The 21846-nt window shown below is 40.0% G+C and overlaps 12 protein-coding genes across 12 annotated transcripts; 6 read left to right on the top strand and 6 right to left on the bottom strand.

The window, feature by feature from the left end:
- Positions 1 to 16: 16 nt before the first annotated feature.
- LDH1 (triacylglycerol lipase) lies at positions 17 to 1081 on the top strand (the record flags this gene model as incomplete). Its single annotated transcript, XM_449584.1, has 1 exon — positions 17 to 1081. One exon carries the CDS (start codon positions 17 to 19, stop codon positions 1079 to 1081), a length of 1065 nt encoding a protein of 354 aa, XP_449584.1.
- Positions 1082 to 1356: 275 nt separating this feature from the next.
- On the bottom strand, positions 1357 to 4155 carry COS111 (Cos111p; the record flags this gene model as incomplete). The annotated part of the gene is made up of 1 exon (XM_449583.1): positions 1357 to 4155. One exon carries the CDS (start codon positions 4153 to 4155, stop codon positions 1357 to 1359), a length of 2799 nt encoding a protein of 932 aa, XP_449583.1.
- Positions 4156 to 5267: 1112 nt separating this feature from the next.
- MCM7 (DNA replication licensing factor MCM7) lies at positions 5268 to 7706 on the bottom strand (the record flags this gene model as incomplete). The annotated part of the gene is made up of 1 exon (XM_449582.1): positions 5268 to 7706. The coding sequence occupies one exon, from the start codon at positions 7704 to 7706 to the stop codon at positions 5268 to 5270; it is 2439 nt and encodes an 812-aa protein (XP_449582.1).
- Positions 7707 to 8850: 1144 nt separating this feature from the next.
- GVI51_M05335 (uncharacterized protein) lies at positions 8851 to 9063 on the top strand (the record flags this gene model as incomplete). Its single annotated transcript, XM_449581.1, has 1 exon — positions 8851 to 9063. One exon carries the CDS (start codon positions 8851 to 8853, stop codon positions 9061 to 9063), a length of 213 nt encoding a protein of 70 aa, XP_449581.1.
- A 349-nt stretch (positions 9064 to 9412) lies between these two features.
- Positions 9413 to 10051, bottom strand: DER1 (derlin; the record flags this gene model as incomplete). Its single annotated transcript, XM_449580.1, has 1 exon — positions 9413 to 10051. One exon carries the CDS (start codon positions 10049 to 10051, stop codon positions 9413 to 9415), a length of 639 nt encoding a protein of 212 aa, XP_449580.1.
- Positions 10052 to 10820: 769 nt separating this feature from the next.
- Positions 10821 to 12494, bottom strand: BEM1 (phosphatidylinositol-3-phosphate-binding protein BEM1; the record flags this gene model as incomplete). Its single annotated transcript, XM_449579.1, has 1 exon — positions 10821 to 12494. One exon carries the CDS (start codon positions 12492 to 12494, stop codon positions 10821 to 10823), a length of 1674 nt encoding a protein of 557 aa, XP_449579.1.
- Positions 12495 to 13250: 756 nt separating this feature from the next.
- On the top strand, positions 13251 to 15671 carry TAF5 (chromatin modification protein; the record flags this gene model as incomplete). Its single annotated transcript, XM_449578.1, has 1 exon — positions 13251 to 15671. The coding sequence occupies one exon, from the start codon at positions 13251 to 13253 to the stop codon at positions 15669 to 15671; it is 2421 nt and encodes an 806-aa protein (XP_449578.1).
- A 485-nt stretch (positions 15672 to 16156) lies between these two features.
- On the top strand, positions 16157 to 16897 carry GVI51_M05247 (uncharacterized protein; the record flags this gene model as incomplete). The annotated part of the gene is made up of 1 exon (XM_449577.1): positions 16157 to 16897. The coding sequence occupies one exon, from the start codon at positions 16157 to 16159 to the stop codon at positions 16895 to 16897; it is 741 nt and encodes a 246-aa protein (XP_449577.1).
- Positions 16898 to 17293: 396 nt separating this feature from the next.
- On the top strand, positions 17294 to 18553 carry MSI1 (Msi1p; the record flags this gene model as incomplete). Its single annotated transcript, XM_449576.1, has 1 exon — positions 17294 to 18553. One exon carries the CDS (start codon positions 17294 to 17296, stop codon positions 18551 to 18553), a length of 1260 nt encoding a protein of 419 aa, XP_449576.1.
- A 79-nt stretch (positions 18554 to 18632) lies between these two features.
- Positions 18633 to 19031, bottom strand: AIM4 (Aim4p; the record flags this gene model as incomplete). The annotated part of the gene is made up of 1 exon (XM_449575.1): positions 18633 to 19031. One exon carries the CDS (start codon positions 19029 to 19031, stop codon positions 18633 to 18635), a length of 399 nt encoding a protein of 132 aa, XP_449575.1.
- A 290-nt stretch (positions 19032 to 19321) lies between these two features.
- Positions 19322 to 20023, top strand: MED8 (RNA polymerase II mediator complex subunit MED8; the record flags this gene model as incomplete). The annotated part of the gene is made up of 1 exon (XM_449574.1): positions 19322 to 20023. One exon carries the CDS (start codon positions 19322 to 19324, stop codon positions 20021 to 20023), a length of 702 nt encoding a protein of 233 aa, XP_449574.1.
- Positions 20024 to 20494: 471 nt separating this feature from the next.
- Positions 20495 to 21640, bottom strand: RIM2 (Rim2p; the record flags this gene model as incomplete). The annotated part of the gene is made up of 1 exon (XM_449573.1): positions 20495 to 21640. One exon carries the CDS (start codon positions 21638 to 21640, stop codon positions 20495 to 20497), a length of 1146 nt encoding a protein of 381 aa, XP_449573.1.
- Between the last annotated feature and the right edge of the window lie 206 nt (positions 21641 to 21846).

Here is a 21846-nt window from a genome sequence, read left to right as displayed (position 1 = left end):
AATAACTTAGTCGGCCATGGAAGTTTTGAGAGAGGCGTGCTCCTTGGAAGGTGAACTTGTTAATGGTCGGGTGGATGACATACTTGCCAAGTATGAGCAAGTTCCACAGCGGGAGCTTTCACGGGTAATTGACAGTAGGGATTTTGAAGTGCGGTTCCTGAAAGAAAGAACGCGAGTGGTTACACTTGATGGTATTGATATGAGATGTTTTGATAATATTAGGGATGGGGAACGCAGAGATTCGGTATTTCTCCTCATACATGGGCTGGGAGGATCTATGGACCAGTTCCAACCCTTGATGAAACTGTTGACTTTGTTGAAATATAGAGTGATTGCTCTTGATTTGCCTGGTTTTGGTCAAAGTGGTTCAAGTACTAACGGTTATGACATGTTATATGTTACTTCGGTGGTTAAGAAAGTTGTAGACAATAACATAGAGAACAAGACAGATATTGATTTTAAAGTTGTGGGTCATTCCATGGGATGTTATATAGCTTCTCATTTTGTGCAGATGTACCACGAGGAATACAATATTGATAAACTGGTTCTAACATGCCCCCCACCTCCTAGCATCAGCACACTAAGACAGGACAACTATATTATGAAGATGGCAATGAGAGGGCTTATGTGGGCACCTTTTATCTTCAACATATATAGAGTGTGGTTTGATCAAAGCAAGGGTCTGAACAGTTCTGGAATTATGAATTTCTTCAGTGCCAATACAGAAACTTTCCAGGACGAAGAAACGGAGAACAAGAATTTGAAGTTCAGAAAGCTCTGGCAATTCTCCAACAATATAAAAATTGATACTTCTACAATTTTCTCCTACTTTTTGGGTTGGAAATTCCCGGATTGGGAGGATTTGGATAATATCATTAATACGAATAATGTAGAATTGGTGGTGATATATGCCGAGCACGATAAGATCACTCCAAAACAGGACGCACAGCTGATCTTTGACGCTTTTAAAAATGTTGCCGCTACTAAAAAGAAACTTCTGGAGATTACTAACTGTGGTCATAATATTTTTTTCAATTGTCCTGAGAAGGCTTGCAAATTATTTCAGGAACAAGTGTTTTAAATGCTAATTTATCGTTTATTATATATGTGATTCAATCATGACTAATCAATTTGCTGAGTTGATACTGTAGAAAATTTCCTGATATACATAATATTTAGAGATTATATATCCTGTTTAAGTAGTATTATACAGTACAAATAATTGAATAAAATCGTTATAGTCATCAAAATGGATAAATGTAGTATCAATTATATAATTGTACTAAAATCCGGCAATTACAAATATTGATATAATAGTATTTTATATCATGCAAAATTTATTGGTGGGGAGAAATACTACAAGAGAAATCTCTCTCTCACATAATTGTTCTCACCTATATTCCTTCTCAAGTCCGATCCTCTTAAATCCTTCAGCCTAGCAACAATTTCTTGTGTGATTCTTTCAATCCTTTCTTTGGGATCGTTGGAAAAGGGTTGGGCAATTGTGTTTTCACCATTATTTGTATCATCCGCATTGTTATCCTCTGGTACATCTTCTGGTAGAACACTGCCCTGATCTGTAGTAATTATATCTGCAGTTTCAGATCCATGTAGTGCAACATTTTTATTTGTCTGAAGCTTGATCACAACAGAAGTATAATCGTCAGCGAGTTTCTTGATACTAAAATACATCGGAGTATCTGTCTTCAGAATAGTGACCCTGAACTTCATTTCCCTTTTCTTATTACTTTGAAATCCATATGAAACAGTAAATACATTTGAGATATAATGAACTTCGGGAGCTCTCTCTGGTCCATTGGTAGGAGTCAAAATTCGTTCAGCTTTTATATTGAATAAATTTTCTATCTCAAGATCATCTTTTCTATTTACTTCATCCAGCACCACCATTGCGATAAATTCTTGAAGATTACCTTCACAGGTCCAAACAAAATTCCTATTTAAACCAGAGTTTTCAAAACTGAAATTCATGTCATGAATGAACATTTCAGATGATTTGTCTTCACCTAAATTTTCAGCTTGTTGATCAAAGTTTTCTAATACAAAGCTCTTTACCATATCTTGGGTGCACCACAAAACGTTTTTCATATATACACGCAAATGTGTGTTGTACGCCGATTTTTGATTTGTTGCGATATGCTCAAAAATTTCTGAGGCATTTAGCTTTCGTAGCTCTACATTTGATCTGCCAATTGTTTGCGAATGTGTTCTTCTTAGATCATTTTTATGGGATCCTATAGGGGCTGGAGCATCAGACCATCCTTGATTGGGTATCGACCATAGATTATTTGAGCTAGATGAGCGCTTATGTTTGTTTGTATTTCTAAGGCGGTCATAATACTCGTATGTTTTGCTCGAATCGGTCAAGTAGATAACGTCGAGATCATTAGGGACATCGGTAGAAATCACTGATTCTTGAACAACAGGAAGAGCTCTGGATGAACCAAACCTCTGTTTCCTTCCCTTATAACGGCGTCCTTCAATTATCTCAAAATCTGTGCACAACGTCAAATTTGAAAGGTCCAGTATGTATAGGTATGGGCAGTGATCTAAAATATGTAAAATATACCCAAGTGGTAAATCTTTGTATTGTGCATATTTCAGCAGGAACTTATTTGTGTACGGATGTGGCGTTGAGAAGGGTTCTGTTCTCTTTATAATTGGAGTCTCAATTTTTTGTGCTGTCTGAGCAGATTCTTCGTTTTGTTGTTCATCTTTCTTAGAGCTTATTGCCTTGTTGCTTCTCAATCTCAACTTTCTGGTACCGTTGCCATGTAATTTCATTCTGAACCAGTTTGAAGTTGAACTTGTACTTTTGCTAGAAGTCATGCCAAAGGTGTTAGTATCAATTTGAGAACTGCTTGATATAATACTATCTTGCTCCCCAGAGGAATCATTAGGATTTCCAGGTGATGATGAGGATTTCCCTTTTGATTGTGTTTTGCTGCTATTGTTGTCGGAGCCTGAGAGAGTGGTATTTAAAGAGATATGTGACCCATTGTACAAAGAGGACATTAAACTGTTTGTAATCGATGATACAGAGCTGTTAGAGCGTTGTCTTTTGCCATTGTTCCCATTGTCAGAACTTTTACCTTCGGAAAGTTGTGCGAAGCTTTCCTTAGACTTCAAGCCCGGAAATAGAGTTAATGATGAGCTTGAGTGTGAAGACTTTATAGAAGGTGCTCTAGACACAGTTCTCTTGGCGTTGTAGCTGTTAAGTACTGGTGACGAGTACAATGGATCGTGTCTGTATCTCCAATCTCTCCATCCAGCTAATGCGACATCCTTATTATTGGTCGTGATCGATAGAGCAGTGTTTGAATTAGCAGTGGAGGTAACAGAGGTAAAACTTGTCACCGAGCCCGTCCTAGTACGCATAGGATTGTATTCATCCACATCCGGAGAATCTGCTACTACACCAGTATTGGAGGTGCTTTTCCCATTTAGGGATCCGTTTTTCAGTTTAGATAAATCTAATTCCCTCACATAGAGACCATTCTGTGGATTAGTTCTAATGGAGGTAACAAACTGAGCAACTCGATATGTTGAAGTAAACTTAGGACGCTCATATAGAGTTGGTTTTGTAGCATTATAGAACGCTTTATTCACATAAAGGCAGTTGACCAAGGTTCTTTGGTCGTCTTTAACATTACTCAAGATATTCCTCAGGACTTCATCAGGCAAGTCTGATATTTCCTTCCGTTTGAATAAGTCATTTATGATTAAATCTTCCTCTGTTCCCAATCGTTGGGCCGGATGGTGTGATTGCGAAGTCTTATGCGAGAATATGGAAAAGGAATCACTGTTGGAACCATGTTCATATAGCTTCGTGATTAATTTCTTTGAGGATGCAGTTATCAGCGACTTATATTTCCGCTTGATCACTGACCTTCTGGAGTTATTCGTAGAAATAGTAGCAACGTCATCGGATTCTGAAATGGCAGAAGTGGACCTTGTCAAGTTCAAATTATTGTTAGACCTACTGGCATGATCCACAGTACTTGCATCGTGCCCATAAACACCAGTAGAGGAAGGCCTATGTTTAGCAGAAACGTTCTTATCCTTCCGGTATAATCTGTCATAGACAGAAACCCCATATCTGGAATAGTTAGTGCTCACAATGTTAACACTCTGCATTATTCGAAGTATTTGGTTACCAGTTCTCGGGCTAGATCGACAGAAACTAATCTAAGCATCCGATATCCTTTTAACAGGCACATATATATGTGAATATATATGAGTATGTCTATGATATGGTAATGAGAGATGCCTGACAGGGAGATTGGATAATATGCAAGATTTTACAAACAAGAGATGCTGAAAAGAAAAGAAAGAAAGAGAATGGGGGGATGAAAAGCAGAGGTACTTCCTACTGATAATCCCTAAATTGCCAAAAGAAGACAGCTTCAACATACTGAGTTCGTTACTGGGGTAGACGGTTTCTATTACCATTTAGGATAGCTCAGTCAGTTTCCAAGAAGTCATCTTGATCCACTTTTTGACAATGCTTTAGAAAAAAGTGAGGGGTAGTGAAAGTATCGCAGGGCGATGGATCGTTTCTTAGACTGGATAATAGTGAAAAAAAAAATAAAATAAGAGTGGGGTGTAGTGTCTGCTAGTAGTGATGCAGCTATGATCTTTGCTTCGAATCTGCTATTTTCAAGAGGATTCTATACTTTCTCAGCTGTGCTTCATTGCTTTCTGCACTTCTCGAGTTTCTGTTCTGTTGGGTTAATTTACTATACCCGAGAAACTGTATTCTATGTTAAGGGATATATGGAAATTAAAGTGATATTAGAGGGATATTAGAGTGATAAGGGAGAATTTCTCTCTTGGTCCGGGGGACTATACCTCTGATTTGTGTTTTTAACGTTTTTTGGGGTGAGGTATGATTCTCAAAACTATTACTGTTCAATGAGAATGAGGGGATTGAAATCCCTTATATTCCGAAGGATGGATTCTAGAACATAGTAATTACGAAACTGATTGGGTGAGTTTTCATCCGAAAAGATAAGTGAATGTAATAATATAATATTATATTCTTGGGTGCTATATAGAGGTCTTGTAGTAATGTTACATGTTGTTCTGTGAACAAGATTATGAAGTTCCGGAGTTGCTCTTTACTTTTAGCAATTAGGGAAATAAGAAAAGACGGTCAATAAAAAAGTAAAGCTAAAGAAGGGATTAGATGGAAGAAAAAATTAGTTTCAAATGAAATTGGGGGGTCGATGTTTTGGGAAATTTTATCTCTATGCCATTTCGATGTCCTGCGAAGATTGATCCTCGTCGTCAACAAATTTCAATGTGTTACCTTCATTAATTAAATGCCAAACATTTAGGAAAGAGTATTCCTGGATACAGTTGTTCAATTGTAACATTGTGAAACCTCTTGATCTAACGGTCTTTACAATGCTATCATAAGGAAGAGAGCCCTTGTAGTCACCTTCTTGAGACATTTTCTTAATGATGGTGAAAATTTTAGTGGTAGGGTTGGAGTCCTCGTCCCTTTTACGATTCTCTTGATATAGAGATTCCTTTGATACTCTGATTAGTCTCAATGCTTCTTCAACATCATCAATATCTACAGTTTCCGACAATCTTAATTTAGCAAGGGCTTGTGATAATCTAATAATGGCAAGTAATGTTCTGGGAGTAGCTTGCCCAAAAGAAAACTTAGAGTCCATTTCTCTCTTTGAGTCTTGTCTCAGACGAATGTATGCGGATACAACATGATCGTTGATCTCAGCAGTCATTACCGGTCTCATGGTTCTAGCATAAGCGATGAATTCTCTCATCATAGTTGGTTCAATTGGTTCGAAGTCCAAGTCCGGTTGTTTATTATACATGTGCACATAGGCGACGTGGTTCGCCAGTTGTTCGTCGTTCTCTCTGTTTGGAGTATCTAGTAGCAAAAACATAACATCGAATCTAGACAATAGTGCAGCAGGCAGATTAATATTCTCTAGTGGCGATAGTCTTGGATTGTATCTACCATAAAGTGGATTGGCAGCGGCCAAGATGGAGGTTCTGGCATTCAAAGTGGTGTTAATACCTGCTTTCGAAATGGAGATGGTTTGTTGTTCCATGACTTCATGGATTGCTGTCCTATCACTTTCGTCCATCTTGTCGAACTCATCAATACAACAGATACCGTTATCTGCTAGAACTAAAGCACCACCTTCTAGGATCATTTCGTCTGTTACAGGATCTTTCATGACAGCTGCAGTTAAACCAACACCTGAGGAACCCTTACCAGTAGTGTAGACACCTCTTGGGGTAATTTTACAAATTGCCTTTAGAAGTTGGGATTTAGCAACACCCGGATCACCCATCAAACAGATGTTAATGTCACCTCTGATTTTCATACCATCTCCGACTCTTTTATCGACACCACCAACCAGTAGAAGCAGTAGAGCTTTCTTGACATCTAAATTACCGTAAATTTCTGGTGCAATGGACTTTGCCAGTCTCTCATAGACATTTCCAGATTGGGCAAGGGCGTCGACGTTGGAACGAACCTGAGGAGTCATTTGGAAAGATGCAAATTTCTTCTTGTGTTGACGAACATGGTGTGCTTCCAGGTAGGTTTCAGTTAATAGACCTGCTTTTAATGCTTTGAAACCTGTGTATGGAGAAGGTAAAAAGATACCAGCTATGTCAACAATATCACCGGGCGTAACGCTTCTCACCAGTGGACCGTTGACGTGTATTGTTAATGATCTTGGGATATGGCCTACTGGCACTTGTTGTGATAGTTCCTGAATCTTACATTCTTGGAAAGCATTAAACTTGGAAGCTCTCGTACTCATAAATAATTGACCCTTGGTTTGATTTTGGGAACACTCTCTTGAAGTACACTCGACTAAAGGTGTGAACGTCTTTGAGTTCACTTCTTGGAAAATTTCGTAACCACATTGGTCACAAGTGTAAGCTATAACTGTTACTGCCGGTTTGACATCTGAGACTCTTGTGATGATACCTCTTACTGTTATTAATTCACCAAGGAGTTCACCTTTGATCTGTCTAACTGAGAGTGGGATTGACCCTGTCAGATATTTCTTGCTATTGTAACGTACTGCGTAGGATCTGGTCAGCGGTCTGAAGTACACAGTGTATCTTCTGGTCAAGTTTGCGGGGAAAGTCTCTGTTTCGTCCTGCGCCAACTCTCTCATGATATCGTTTGACGTGGTGTCAGTGTCCATCTCGCTTCTGATCTCGTTAGTTCTGTCCGAAAGCATTCTTTCATTCCTCAATCGCCTCTGGTTCAGTATCACGTCCAGGACATCGTCTTTGTAGCTTATCTCCTTGGTGGGCAGAGGCATCACACTGTCAATACAGCGCGAAAATAGGTCAATGAAGTGGTTCGCATTCTTCTGGATCAGCGCCACAAGATCCTGCGCAACCCCGCCCTCCAAGAACTTCTCGTTCTGGAACCTCAGCACGTCATTCAGCTCGATCTCTATGGTATCCCGCTCCCTGTTCGCGATCTGCTGCAGCAGGTACATGTACTTGGGCCCGCGCTTCATCAGTTCCTCCGCATCGTCAATGTTCACATCCGCGTCAATAGTGGCAGAGTCATCGGCGGCACCAACCTCGTCCACTTTGAAGTGCTGCAAGAAATCGCTGATCTCGCTCAGCAGCGTCTGGTAATCCACAGACAATTGTATAGAAGGCAACGCAGTGCTCATTTCTTATTGATTCCTCTTCAGTATAGTCACACTCCTTCGTCCAGAGCCTGTTCCTGGTCTCTCTCTCTCTTTATCTTTCTCTCTCCTGCCCATCTTTATACTTCACACTATGTGTTCCCGCCAGGAAGTGAACTTTTTCCAGCAGTTCGCCAACTATTTTTTTGGTCCTTTGACACTGCCGTACCACGCGATTGTTGTGTCAATTACCCGTTTAGGAAATATAATTGCCGTCTCTTTGGGGTTTGGGTCATGTGACCTCTCCTAGCTTTCCTCCCAGCATGTCTCTGCTATGGGTGGTAGCACTGTGATAGTGGTGAGCTCTAGCATGTGTGTGTCTGTGTCTCCGGTTCTCTAATGGCTGGTTTGGACAAGGTCTTATCTTGTCAAAAGAGTGTCCATCTACCTCTAAATGCTCCATTTTTCTATGTGTCCCATGTACTTGTACCATGGACCCTACTGCACCCAATATGGAACTCGTTTAGATGTCAAGTATACGAATGCGATATTACAATTTTACATTTTACGTAATTTGCAAGACGGAAAACTTCGATATGGAATGTTGCCATTGTTTGCTTGGGATTCCACTATTCACGCGTTTGCTTCTCTCCTCCTCTTTCTCTCTTGTATTATTGTTTACGCGTTTTTTGGCAAATTGCGAAATATATAAACAATGGAGGACAAGCCCCAGGGGAGTTCTGGCCTGTCCTGAGGATGGAGCAGGTGCATTTTTCTTCCATGCTTCATGTGCTCAACACAATGGTTGTAATGTATATTGTATATTTTTGGGCAAGATGGCTTTTCTCTACCAACCTTGCACCCTAGCCTTATCCTCTTCTCTCCACATGAGCCCTTTGCCTAGATTGTGTCTTTTGCTACTCCACATTGCCCACAAGTAGATCGTTTTTTCCTATTCAATTGCGAATTATAATAGCATTTGAGAAGCTATGCAAATTTTCCCCTAATATAGTTATCTAATGCTAATAGCACAATTAATTAAATTGTAATTGACTACATTACAAAACATATATAAAGAGGTCGTAAAGTCTCTTGAACATCTCTGACCTGCTTCTTGTCCCAGTTCTTGTCCCATAACATAGCCACAACAATTCATCCACTAACAATTACACAATTATATATTCCCATAATGAGCCTACTGAAATTCTCCGCAAACCAAAAACTCCAAACAGCGCTACAATTCACATACCTCGGCCTATGTCTCGTGGGTCCCTTCATGATGCCTGCCAAGCAGGCCAACACTGGGTTCCTGGCTCTGAGTAAATCACTGCTTAGCGAAGACCACATGAATTCCCACTCGTTGGTGAAAGGGAAAAGACACCCAAGAGCTTATTTTCGGTAAATGAGCATGCCCAGCATCAATTGACCCACCGGTTCAACGTCTAGACTAGCGGCTTTCGCTATATCGTTACAGGAATGAAAGAAAGAAAAAAAGAATGTCCCTTATATATCTATATGGTTTGCACATTTTCTTATATACATCCCCACATGTATGCACGACCCTTACATCACAGAAACGCAACAATTTCGCACACCGCGGATTCTAGTACTCCATTGATTGGAACAGGACTCGCCCTTCTATAATGTCAAAGTTTACTTATTTAGAATATTTTTAATAGATTCGTATCATGGTTTTTTTCGTCTTTATGCTTTTCTCATTGCTTTTTGCTCGATATGCCGCCACCGTCAGACTACTGCGTCTCCTTGAGGCCCAGCCACCAATCGTATGGCGTCTTCGTGAGATCGACGCCGTATATCCTCTTCAGCATGTCATCCATGTAGAACATTATGTGTCCTGGCAGGAAAAACATCGCTACTTCGACTACGTCCATGTGGTACACAAACAGCAAAAGGCAATTCAAGTAAAACGGAACAAGCAGTGGCGACACCGCGATGTTTCCAAATAACCTTATGTTCATCTGTTCATTGTTCTTCTTCAGATAGTAGTACGACAGGTTCTCCTGCAGCAGCACACCCAATGAGGCCACCGGTTGGCCAAAATACGACATCCCGAGCAAAGAGCACAACGTCAGGAACAATATCCACACATACCGCCTCTTGAGGCTGAATGAGTTCTCCAAGAAACTCAAATGGTTCGCCGCTATCACTATATTCATCAGCGACATCCAATTAAATAAACCGTAGTCAAACAGTGAGTACAGTATCCGCTCGTAATGGCCCTTCTGAAACACTATCTCATACGAGTACAGCATCTTGATGGAGTTTATCATGTTAAATCGTACCAGGGCCGACACAGCTATGCAGCCCATCGTCCAATACCGCGTCACCACTGGAACATCATTGACTATGTTCAATAATACCGCATCCATCACTTTCAATGTAAAATCCTGTGCTTCTGAATATATAACCACACTTGCCCTCTCAAAAGATACTAACCAAAATATAACGCAGAAAATTGGCGAGCTATCTATCTAAACCGTTACACACCAATTTGAAATTCTTGCTTCTCTAGCTTGAACACTATTGAACAAAATGGAGTGGACATCTTTTAAGTTTGTCCTGAAGCTCTATTATAGTAACTTCAAATTTCAGTCGTTAAGGGAAAGTCCAGTTTGTCCCTGCGTCGATCACCTTTCTCACAAATTACGTCATTGCAGAGATCGGTCGACTACTATATTATTTAGTGAGCAATATATGCATAGTTGTTGAAAAGGAACATATTCTTACGATTTACCAGTATATAGGTTAATGTAATATAGATCATAATGATATGATGCTCCCATGGTAAAGTTGTAGTACTAGAAAGTATATAGTAAAAAAAAATTCAATAGTGTAAATGTAAATGGATACAACCATGCACTCAAAAGGAGTGGTGAATGCATGTAAAGGTTAAAAAGCTTTATTTGGGGCAGAGAGAATGCAAAATATCAATGTTGTTTGGATAGTTAATATATGCAGGCATCGAGTTGGACATGTAACTGCAAAAAAGGAATAAAATAGAATGTTGGAATATACCAGAGATGAATTAAAGTACTCTCTTTGACCCAAATTAGGAAAGCCAAATTAATGCGATTGTGTGTGGGTGATACAAAAATGCCAGTTTTATGAATATCGTATTTATTGGTTGAGTTCAAACTTCTAAGCGTCAGTGACAGCAATTTTTTGTTTTGATTGAATAATATAGCTAACTTGGTCATCGGTCTTTATCTCTTCTCCTAAGCCATCCTTTAGCTTAATGTTCAGTATGAAATCCTCTGTATCAATTCTAGGACCTATCTTATTTTTGAGTTCATCTAAGGATATATGCTGAGGTAACATTAATGCAAAAATATCGTCCTTGTAATAAAATTTCACTTTGATTGATTTTAGTTGAGGGGGTAAAGAACTTGGTGGTCTTGAGTGTGGTCTTGAGCCTGGAGTGGATACAGATAGTTCAGACATCTTTTCGTAAAGATTTAATTCTTCTCCCGTCAATGTGCTATCCTTATCATGAATCTTACTTGTCCTAGATTTCGAATGTGTCGATGAGTTATCGGTGTGTATTGAGGCATCCTTCTTGTCAAACTCAGTATCATATCCGTTATTCTTGACTCTGAAGATGTTTTGAATCATTCTGGATGATGTGATATATTTAGGCAACCTGATTAAGTCTGCAACATAAATGTTCAAGTCTTCTCTTCTCTTCTTAGTAATAGTGTCGGTCACATACGGAACAGGACCCGGAATGTAAGGCATAATACGTCTAGTCCAATTACCATTGGCATCTCTCAATTTTCCAGATTCTGCAGGGAAAGCGTCTAGTAGTTGCACTTGTAGATCATAGAAGTCTTGATAATATCTTTTTAGTCTTCTAGCTCTGCCATTGTCCAATATACATGAAACTGTGTACCAATACTTCTCGTTTTCTAAGCCATATGCATCCACAGAGGCGTAAATAATCTCTGGTGGTTCAGGAACCTTGGGAGTCATTTGAGCCTCTATTTGTTGTTGCCTCAATCTCTCTTCTTCCATTATCTGTTGCTGGATCTTCTGTCGTGTTCCAAATTCTCCATTTGGTGGGACTTCGACAGCACCCAAATTGATATTACTTGCCTTGTACTTAGCTATATTGCTCTTCCATTCCTGAACTGTGGGCAAGTTTACTGATGCAATGTCTTCCTTGACATCATTTCCAGTAGCGTAGCCTGTTCCAATGTCAATTATACTAACAAACCCGACGGGAACCAGCCCTGGACCACCAAGTCTTCCAATTGGTTTTGCGATAAACCATTCGTAGTTGTGGTGAGCGCAGATGAACAGATTTTCCCCAACAAATGTGTCCAACTCATCGGATTTCTCAGCTTTGAAATCATAGAGCACAATGGCATACAAAGTGCCCATTTTTTCCCCGTTACGACTTGAAGTGGACACCGATCTGCCAAGTGCATCGCTAGAGGAAGGTCTAGTCCTATCGATCACGTCAAAATGGGATTTAGGCACCACACCGTTCTTTCCAGCGGAAGGGTCCGAGGCTTTGTAGTACGAGGTGTCTTCGCCCGTAACGTAGAAGAACTCGCCTTTGTTAAAGGACAGCTCATTGGCGCGCTTGGCCTTGTAACTATCTCTGGCTTTGATAACTTTCTCCGGCGACTGCATCTGTGGCCTGCTGCTGTTGCTGGCGTGTCTCGACGGTGTCGACCGCTGGTTCAACACCTGCACTGGCACCGTCTTCACATGCTTGATGACATTGTTACCGTCCTGGCGCGGCGTAGATATATCCGCAGACGTAATCCTACTGTGCTTCTCCTTCCCCAGCTTGAAGTTCTTTAACATTGTTTTAGCACAAATCCAAAATAACTCCGAGTCTCTTCTTCACGCTCTCTTAAGTTTCTACTATCACTCAATCTGTGTGTGTGTGTGTCTGTCTGTGTCTGTCTGTCTGTGTCTGTGTGTGTATATATAACTCCCACTCTTTCAATATATCTCTCCAGGTTGTATGTCAGGAACCTGGTCTAAGATAGGTAAGTATCCTGTGCAAGGCTCTGTCTGACATATATAAGCCCGCTCGCAACCTTCTGGCTTATGCCATTCCAAGTGACAGAGAGACAGCAAGAACAAGAGAGACACAACAAAATTGTAATAGTATACGGTATATCTAACATTGTACATTTAGACGTACATCATGTGTTGTTTCACGTTATATATGATATTATAACACTATATACGTACTAGTCATATGATGTACGTATTCAGGTATATGTAGTGAGCATGTTTCACGAAATTAAATTCTTGTGAACGTGATGTTACCCGGCCCTAATCTGTATTTTCTTTCATCTCAATTTCGTCTCTCTCAATCTGTCGATACTCTCATTACTCTCTGGCCTAACAATCGCATTTCTGCAAGAGACAGTTTCGATGAAGTGGTTTCTAACTACCAATGCTGAAGCCACCCACCTTGATTTATATTGGATATACAAGGACTAGGCGCTCAGAAGTTGGTAATTTGGCTGTGACATTGGCTAGCGACTCAATTACTCATCTGGTAAGTAAACTGGGGTTTGTTTTGGATTATAAAATCTTCTTGCGGTTATGTCTGGTAAAGAGAAAGATCAGAAGAATGTGAAAGGTGCAGCTGCGGGTGCTAAGAGTGGTGCGAAGGCGCCTGCCAATGGTTCTAGGCCGAGCGGGCAGTTCTCCGCGTCTGATCTGAACAGGATTGTGCTGGAGTACTTGAACAAGAAAGGGTACCACCGTACCGAGGCGATGCTGAGGGCTGAGAGTTCGCGGACCGCTACGCCGGTGAACAAGAACTCGCCTGCGAACACCAAGGACGGGAGCTTGCCTGAGCCTTCCACAGTGCCGCCTGCACAGGATGCGAACGCTAAGCCCGTGAGCAATCCTGTGGACTCTGCGAGTGCGAAGCGTGACGCATCGGGTGAAGTGGTGCTGAAGGACAAGGTCAGGCAGGACATGTCTCCCGAACACTACATAAGGGCCTACACAATGCTGAAGAACTGGGTGGACTCCTCCCTGGATATATACCGCTCCGAGCTGAGCTATATCATGTACCCGGTGTTCATATACCTATTCCTGTACTTGGTCTCTAAGGACCCGATATACGCAAGGAGATTCTTTGACAAATTCTCCTCGGACTTTAGAGTCAAGCACGGCTCTGAGATTAACAGGTTGTTCAGTGTAAACTCCGTCGATCATATAAAGGAAAATGAAGTCGCAAAGGCGTTCAACGGCAACCGGTATAGAGTGACCATCAGCCGCGCGGCCTTTTACTTAATGCTATACTTCCTCACAGACAATGAAGGCGTAGGGGGCTCATTGATAATAGGTATAATAAACGATCACATACAGCCTAACGTAATGGACACAGTGAGGTCCAAGGACAGAATCTCGGACGGTGTAGAGATTGCAGCCGACACAGCTGGTACAGACGGTCTGGCTGAGATAAATAACGCACCTGTGACATTGGGACCATTCCCAAAGGATGAGGAATTCGTAAAGGAAATAGAGACTGAGTTGAAGATCAAAGATGACCAAGAGAAGAAACAAATAGAACAATCGAAGAAAGGGGACGGCTCAAAGGAAGGCTCCGTAGCATCAGAAGACGTCGCCAAAGAACCGACCGCAGACCTTGATGATACAAACGATAGACCAACTCTACTCCAAGAATATAGAAAAATGAACGGTGATGAATCTTCAGCAACTCCTCAGGAGGAATCTGATGCTGCAGCTGATAAACAGGATGGAAAAAGCGGAGACTCCACTAAGGTCAAGTCAGAAGATAAGAAAACAGCTGTTGCTGTGGTAAAAACTGAGGAAGTAGCAGCCATGATGAGTTCTCCTTCGAAGGATACTTTACCTTTACCTCCTAAGACGGCTCTTGATATCAAAATTGAGATTCAAAAGGTCAAGGAATCTAGAGACGCTATTAAACTGGACAATCTACAAGCAGCACTACCCAGTGTTTGTATGTACACATTTCACAACACCAATAGGGATATGACATCTTTGGAATTCAGTGATGATTGTAGGTTGGCTGCTGCTGGGTTCCAAGATAGCTATATTAAAATCTGGTCCTTAGATGGGTCCTCATTGATAAATCCGAAGTATAGTTCCTCTCAATTTGATAGATTTTCTCAGGATAACACTTGTTCAACATTAGTTGGCCATAGTGGTACAGTTTACTCAACTAGTTTCAGCCCTGATAACATGTATTTAGTTTCCGGTTCAGAGGATAAGACGGTGAAATTATGGTCTATGGATACGCATACTGCGTTAGTGAATTATAAAGGACATAATCACCCAGTTTGGGATGTTAAATTCTCACCTTTAGGCCATTATTTTGCATCTGCCTCACACGATCAAACGGCCAGACTATGGGCCTGTGATCATATCTATCCATTAAGAATCTTTGCAGGGCATACAAATGATGTTGATACAGTTTCCTTCCATCCAAACGGTTGCTACGTATTTACAGGTTCCAGTGACAAGACATGTAGAATGTGGGATGTAAGTACTGGTGATTCCGTGAGATTATTCTTAGGCCACACTGCTCCTGTATTATCCACACAAGTATCTCCAGATGGTAGATGGTTGGCTACTGGTAGTGAAGATGGTGTGATATGTCTATGGGATATCGGTACTGGTAAGAGAATCAAGCAAATGCGTGGACACGGTAAGAATGCAGTTCATTCGTTATCCTTTAATAAAGAGGGAAATGTTTTGATAAGTGGAGGTGCAGACCACTCAGTACGTGTTTGGGATGTCAAACACGGTACCACTGAACAAGGGCCAGAACCAGAACAGCCATTTAACGCACACGTAGGCGACATAACAGCATCAATTAATCAAGATATCAAAGATTACGGAAGAAGAAGAACAATAATACCCACAAATGACTTGGTTGCTTCTTTCTACACTAAGAGAAGTCCAGTATTCAAAGTAAAGTTCACTAGAAGTAACTTGGCTTTAGCTGGTGGTGCAATCAGAGAGTGATTTGGAGGAACACTAATTTTGTAACAATATTATTCCGTGTTGTTTTTTTGTTAAACAAAGAAGAAGTATATTGCCATGATTTTTCTCTCTTCTTGTTTAATTGCAAATCATACGGATAAAGCCATTGCATCTTTTCCAAAGACGATTAAAGTGTCTTTATTAACACTGCCATATGATAAATAACTCAGGCTAATAAAAATACGGGCTGAATACTCAGATACAGTATTTAAATAATTAGTTAAAACTTAAAATCATGTATTTAATGATTGAAATCGCCAGCATTTAATTTTAATCATTATGTATTTTATAAAGTCAGGTGATCGGCTTCTAAACTTTTACCCGACAAAGCAGGAATATGAACATGATATAGAGGCATAGTAGTCATTGCAAGATTGGGACTTAGTATTAAAGACGGGTCCTACCTAAATATATGAATTGTTAATACTGATTAATAGGGCAACTGATTTTAGGGTCTACCACCAATTATGGACATTGAATTTGGTAGTCCGTTGAAGCCAAGTAAATCGGAGGATTTAGAGAGGGCTGCAAAACAACCGGAAGATGTAAAGAACGAGTTCCATGCGCCAGTGAAAAGTTTTCCTGACTTAAAGAATATAGCAGCTGAAGCAGATGCTGCTATGGTTGCTGATCTAAAGAAAAAGCTCAAAGGGAAGACCAAGAAATTGAAACATAAAGATAAGGATAGAGCGAAGCGAATAGACCAGCCAACGCTGAGTACTGCTACTTCCTACTCAACAATACATGGGTTTTCAAACAGAAGAGGTAACATGGAGGATCAGACTTCCAGTCATCGTAGCGGTAGTCCACCATTTTTTAATAACTCATTAAGTAGTCGCGGAGATTTACAATCTAGACAATCGCATAAGCCGGATTCAAAATGGACAGAGATAGATATGTTGGATGATGTTAGAAGAATGGCCAAAGATAAATTCTTTGAGGGTGGTTTCCCTGAGGAATTTGAAGAAAATCTAACTAAGAATAGGATGTCCCAAGCGAAACTGTTTCAAATCATGAGAGATCGTAATGAAAAACTCGCCAAGACTAAGAGAAGGACAATACGTGCATCCCATGTAGATACTAGAAGTCAGTCACATGTGGAGGATGAGGGTATGGAACCGTTCGATCAAGATGAGCTGGAAAGTACCAAGCAGGAAGAGAAGGCGTATGTCAAAGAGATAATTGATACTATTAGTAGTTTAAGATAGACAACATCAGAAATGCGTTAGATAGACTTGCCAAATAGTTGCTTCACCTTCATTTCGAGGTACAGTCAACTGAAATATGGGTATCATTAGGTAACTCTTACGTTGCATTTCTACTGATTTATGTGTCACGTGATTTTCGCTTTAAGTTCCCATCGCATCGCGATGGGCTTCGAAGAGACGACGCGAAAGCCAATTCGGTTGAATATTGGCATTGTCATTGTCATATCATAGCCATAAGTGATGCATGAATACATTGGTATCAATGGATGAAGTCATATAGAAGTTCTTGAAACTTTATTAGCATATCTTTGGCTAGTAGACAAATTCAGTTAGGTCATAAGTGAACTTCCAAGTGAATTGAGCAAATACGCAGGTGATAGATAGCTGGTCTGAAGAATGGACGCTGATAATATAGAAGACATTGAGGAACAGCCAGTTAGTACAATTCCAGAGGATGTTCAAACGAGATATATACACTGGAAAAAGAATACTAAATTACTGTATGATTATCTGAACACAAATTCCACCAAATGGCCCTCCTTAACATGTCAGTTTTTTCCTGATTTGGATACTAGTTCAGATCAACATAGACTGTTACTCTCATCATTTACATCATCTCAATTACCAGAGGATGAATCAGTGTACATTTCCAAGATATCTACCCTGAAGCACCTGAACTGGTCCTCTTTAAATAATTTCGATATGGATGAGATGGAGTTCAAGCCTGATCCATCGGTTAAACTCCCGCCAAAAAACTTAACTACAGAAGTTTCAATTCGATTTCCTAACGGAGACTGTAATAGATCTAGATATTTACCTCAGAATCCCGATTTGATAGCAGCAGCATCTTCTGATGGTTCTGTCTATATTTTTAACAAGACTAAGCATGGTAATTCAGTTCTAAGATCGAAGTCTTCTGATGATTTCCAAGCCCGTTTATTTTCAGGGAGCCACGATGCACAAAACCTCGACAATTTTAATGAAGCCGTATCTCTATCTTGGAACAAACATAAAGAAGGCATTTTAGGAGTAAGCTATTCACAAGGGCAATGCAACATATGGGACGTCAAGAAGTTTTCTAGGTCAAATATTCTAATTTCTCAACCTGAACTCACAGTCACTTTTGATTCTAACGGATGTAATGATTTGGATTGGATGCCAATGCATGACTCAATGTTTATTGCATGTGGTGAGAGCAACAAACTTGGTTTATTTGATATGAGATTAAATGGAGAGAAAGAGGTGAACAGTATATCTAATTATAAACATGAAGATGGGATAAATACTTGTAAGTTTAATCCGGGGAATAGTTTATTGGTGGCATCAGCTGATACTTGTGGGAGAATAAACCTTTGGGATATACGGAAACTTGATCAGGAACCGATCAGCACCATGCAGCATGGCTCATCAATCTCCACAATAGAATGGAACCCCAACATTGGAGTTGTTTTCGCATCCGCCGGTCAAGAAGATGGCCTTGTTAAATTATGGGATGCATCTGTTGGGAAGGAAATATTTGTACATGGAGGTCATATGTTAGGCGTGAACGATATATCATGGGATATGCACGATCCTTGGCTAATGGCAAGTGTAAGTAATGATAACACCATACAAATATGGAGGCCTGCTAAGAATATTGTTTCTAAACCATCTTAAAGCTTGGTTACCATTATGGGACATATATAGATATAGTCATTTAATAATTTGCATGTAGGGAGTGTTTCATCACACTTCGTTACTCAGGATACTTTAACTTACCTGATAAAGAACCTAAATCCTCCTCTATTTGATTATGCAGCCTTTTGAATGTCTTGGGATTATAAGGTACGTTTCTGAAACCATCAGGTGCTTCTCCTTTGGGATTCCAGTCAGGGTCATAAAATATACTCTTCGGTCCTAATTCATTGGTATCTTTGTCTAAACCGGCAGAGCTAGTTTGATTGGCACTCTGGTCCATATAAGCTGAGTCTTCCTGGACTACTTTTAGTTTCTTCTTTTGCTTTCTTTCTTCTAATGACGACAGCTGTTCATTGTAGCGTTTTGATTCTTTCCTGTTACCATTCAGAATCATCTCCACCGGTTTCTCGCCATTCCTCTTCGGGTCCTTAATGATATTATTATCAGAATGCACCATTTATTAGTCAAAAGCTAATTAAAATTATCTTTCAGTTGCTTATTGATAGTATCTAGAGTATCAATGGGTTGAATCAATTGAAACTATTTCTAGCCTTTATTATGCGATGAGCTCATCGCAACTATTTTTCATAAAGCTTCAGTGAGAAAAAGGCGAGTTAAATTGAAACTGCGAATTCTTGGACAACTCTTAGCACAACGGTAACATATAATAGAGCAACCTCTTTGAAAATTACACTACAGTACTTTGACGGTGGTTAACATAGATTAATTGCATAACTAGTGGGGACCATGTCTGGAATAAATGGAGCATTAGTGGAAGATATAAAGCCCGATTATAGTGGAGTACCCGGTCCTGCATTGGACTCGGTGAGGATGAGACTCGCCCAGTTGACACACTCGTTGCGTCGTATCCGAGACGATCTTTCAAGAGCTGATTTGACTCAGTGGTATTCTCTGCAGTCTCAGATCAATGTGACATTATCGCAGCTTATGTCTGTGACATCTACATTACAACATTTCGAAGATACACTGGACTCAACAATAGTATACCCTTTACCAAAGTTCCCTACTACATCTCATGAAAGTCTACTGACTACATTACTAAGAAAAAAGAACATACCTGAAGTAGAGGAATGGATTAAAGATGCCATTGAAGCTTCAGGTGTGGATACGAATATGATGCGTGATGATGAAATTGAGAAAATACTGGAAAAGAACAACGAGGACTCTAAATGGGCTTTAGAAGTATTTGCCAAGGAGTTTGAAAAGCGTGAATCTAATGGGGATACCGCTGACGACTTAGACGTGTTGGGGAATGCATTAAAACCTGTGAAGACGTCAGTACGACAAAGAGCACAGAGTCCATTCCAAGTCGAAGATGTCCTAAAATATATGTCAAGAGGAGAAGTTGATCGTGGTAGCAGTTCGCAGGAAGGACTTTCTACAAATAACGAACAATCTGGTGACAAAGACATCATTATGGCAGATTAATCAATTTCATGCCAAGTTACTATACAGTGATACTTTAAGTAATTATATTTCATGATGAAATAGTTGAACTATCTTAGTTGAATGTGGTTAGTTTACCTCTGATTAGCAATAACATATATACATTTTTAATGATGCAATTTAATTTCAAAATATTCTATTAGGTGTATTATGTAGGTTTGATATTCACAAGACAATGATTGCGTTATTCTTCGCTGCTTATATGGACAGTTTTAGAGGATGAAATCACGAAACAAAAACATAAATTAATAACAATGAAAATGGAACAAAAATCGTGAAACAATAAATATTAGTTAACGGGAACTTAGGTGCCTCGTATATTCGATCGCATGAACTATGGTATTTGAATTATTCCCGAAGCAAATTTGGGTATTTATCGTTAAGAAGGTCATCAAAACATCAGATATAGCTTTCAACACTCAAGTGTGTGCTCACATGATCGCATTAAGGTATTCAAATATCAGAAAGCAATTTTATCACAACCTCCCAAGTACCAAACATAATAATACTATTTGGAACAGTTCTCATTAAATGAGGAGTCAGACCACTATACATGGATGCTAAGCCTTCCTCCTTGATGATAACTCTGAAGCTTTGTACAAGTCCAGTATATTTTACTTTACCATTCTCTAATGGCGATTGTCTTAATCTGGTTCTCACAACTTCGTGGGGATAAGTTACTATACTAGCCATAAATTTTGCAAGGCCTGCACCCCCCGATCTCTGGCACCATTGTTTTATCTTATCTGTTGTAGTCATGGTGCTTTCATCATGAGCTCCAAATTTCTCTATGGATCTTTTCTTTATTAAATGTTTTAGTTGCTCGTATAGTAGCCACTGTAAGATACCTTCGACTGAGCCAAGATATGACGCACTCAAACCTCTGTAAAGTCCATATATACCCTCATTTCTCAAAATACTTTTCAAACAGTCATATGAATTTTTGTATGTCCTTGTTTTCCCAGCTTTATCAAGTTGAACTCTGGTCTTCACCATCCATATAGGATTGGTAGCTGTTGCAGTTGCCCAGCCTGCTGTGGCAGCAGCCATCAAATGGATCCAAGGTGCTTCTTGTCCATTGTTGAAGGCCTTGGAGTATATGTCCTTTGTAGTACCATAGGTGAAAAAATTAATACTTCTTGCCGGAATTACGCCAACTAAGTTGGGACCTAAACCTTTAAACAAACTTCTAAAACCTTCTTGGCGATACACATTTCCAATAATGCTAACTGTCTCTTTGAAATGTGTTGCAGCTTGTAAGGTCAAATTCACAATTCTAGGTCTTGTGGTATTCATCATCAAAGCTTCAGCTTGACTCTTGTACATGTTCTGGTATATGTCACTTTGCAGCCTAGTTTTCACTAAATCAAATGGGCACGTCACTACAGCTCCTGCCATACCACCTATACCACCAGCTAAAAAATGTACCCATGGCTTCACTGTTTTATGAACTTCCAATTTAGGTTGAACAATTTTAGAATCCTCAAGAATCACCGGTTGAGTAGCCTCTCTGTAGTTTGACCCTTTCTCATCACTGGCCAGGTACGGCACCGACTCCATAGCATCCTCTTCCCATTCTTCCAAAGTCCGCTTAGGCATCTTAGTACTTCCTCTATCAATTGCTGTCCTCCTGTGTATATTAATTTGATTACGTTGGCAGTACTTAGCCGTCCTTTATTGATCAATATCTTTGCTGGTTACTGTCCACCTCCAAGTCAGGAATATATCTGCAAGCCTTTCACTGCTTGCAATGTCAAGATTTGACTTTGGGATTCAGATCAATAACAATTTACTGTAACCTTCCT

The sequence above is a fragment of the Nakaseomyces glabratus genome, chromosome M (assembly GCF_010111755.1).
Source record: "Nakaseomyces glabratus chromosome M, complete sequence".
NCBI lineage: Eukaryota > Fungi > Ascomycota > Saccharomycetes > Saccharomycetales > Saccharomycetaceae > Nakaseomyces > Nakaseomyces glabratus.
This window is presented reverse-complemented; position numbering and strand designations above follow the sequence as displayed.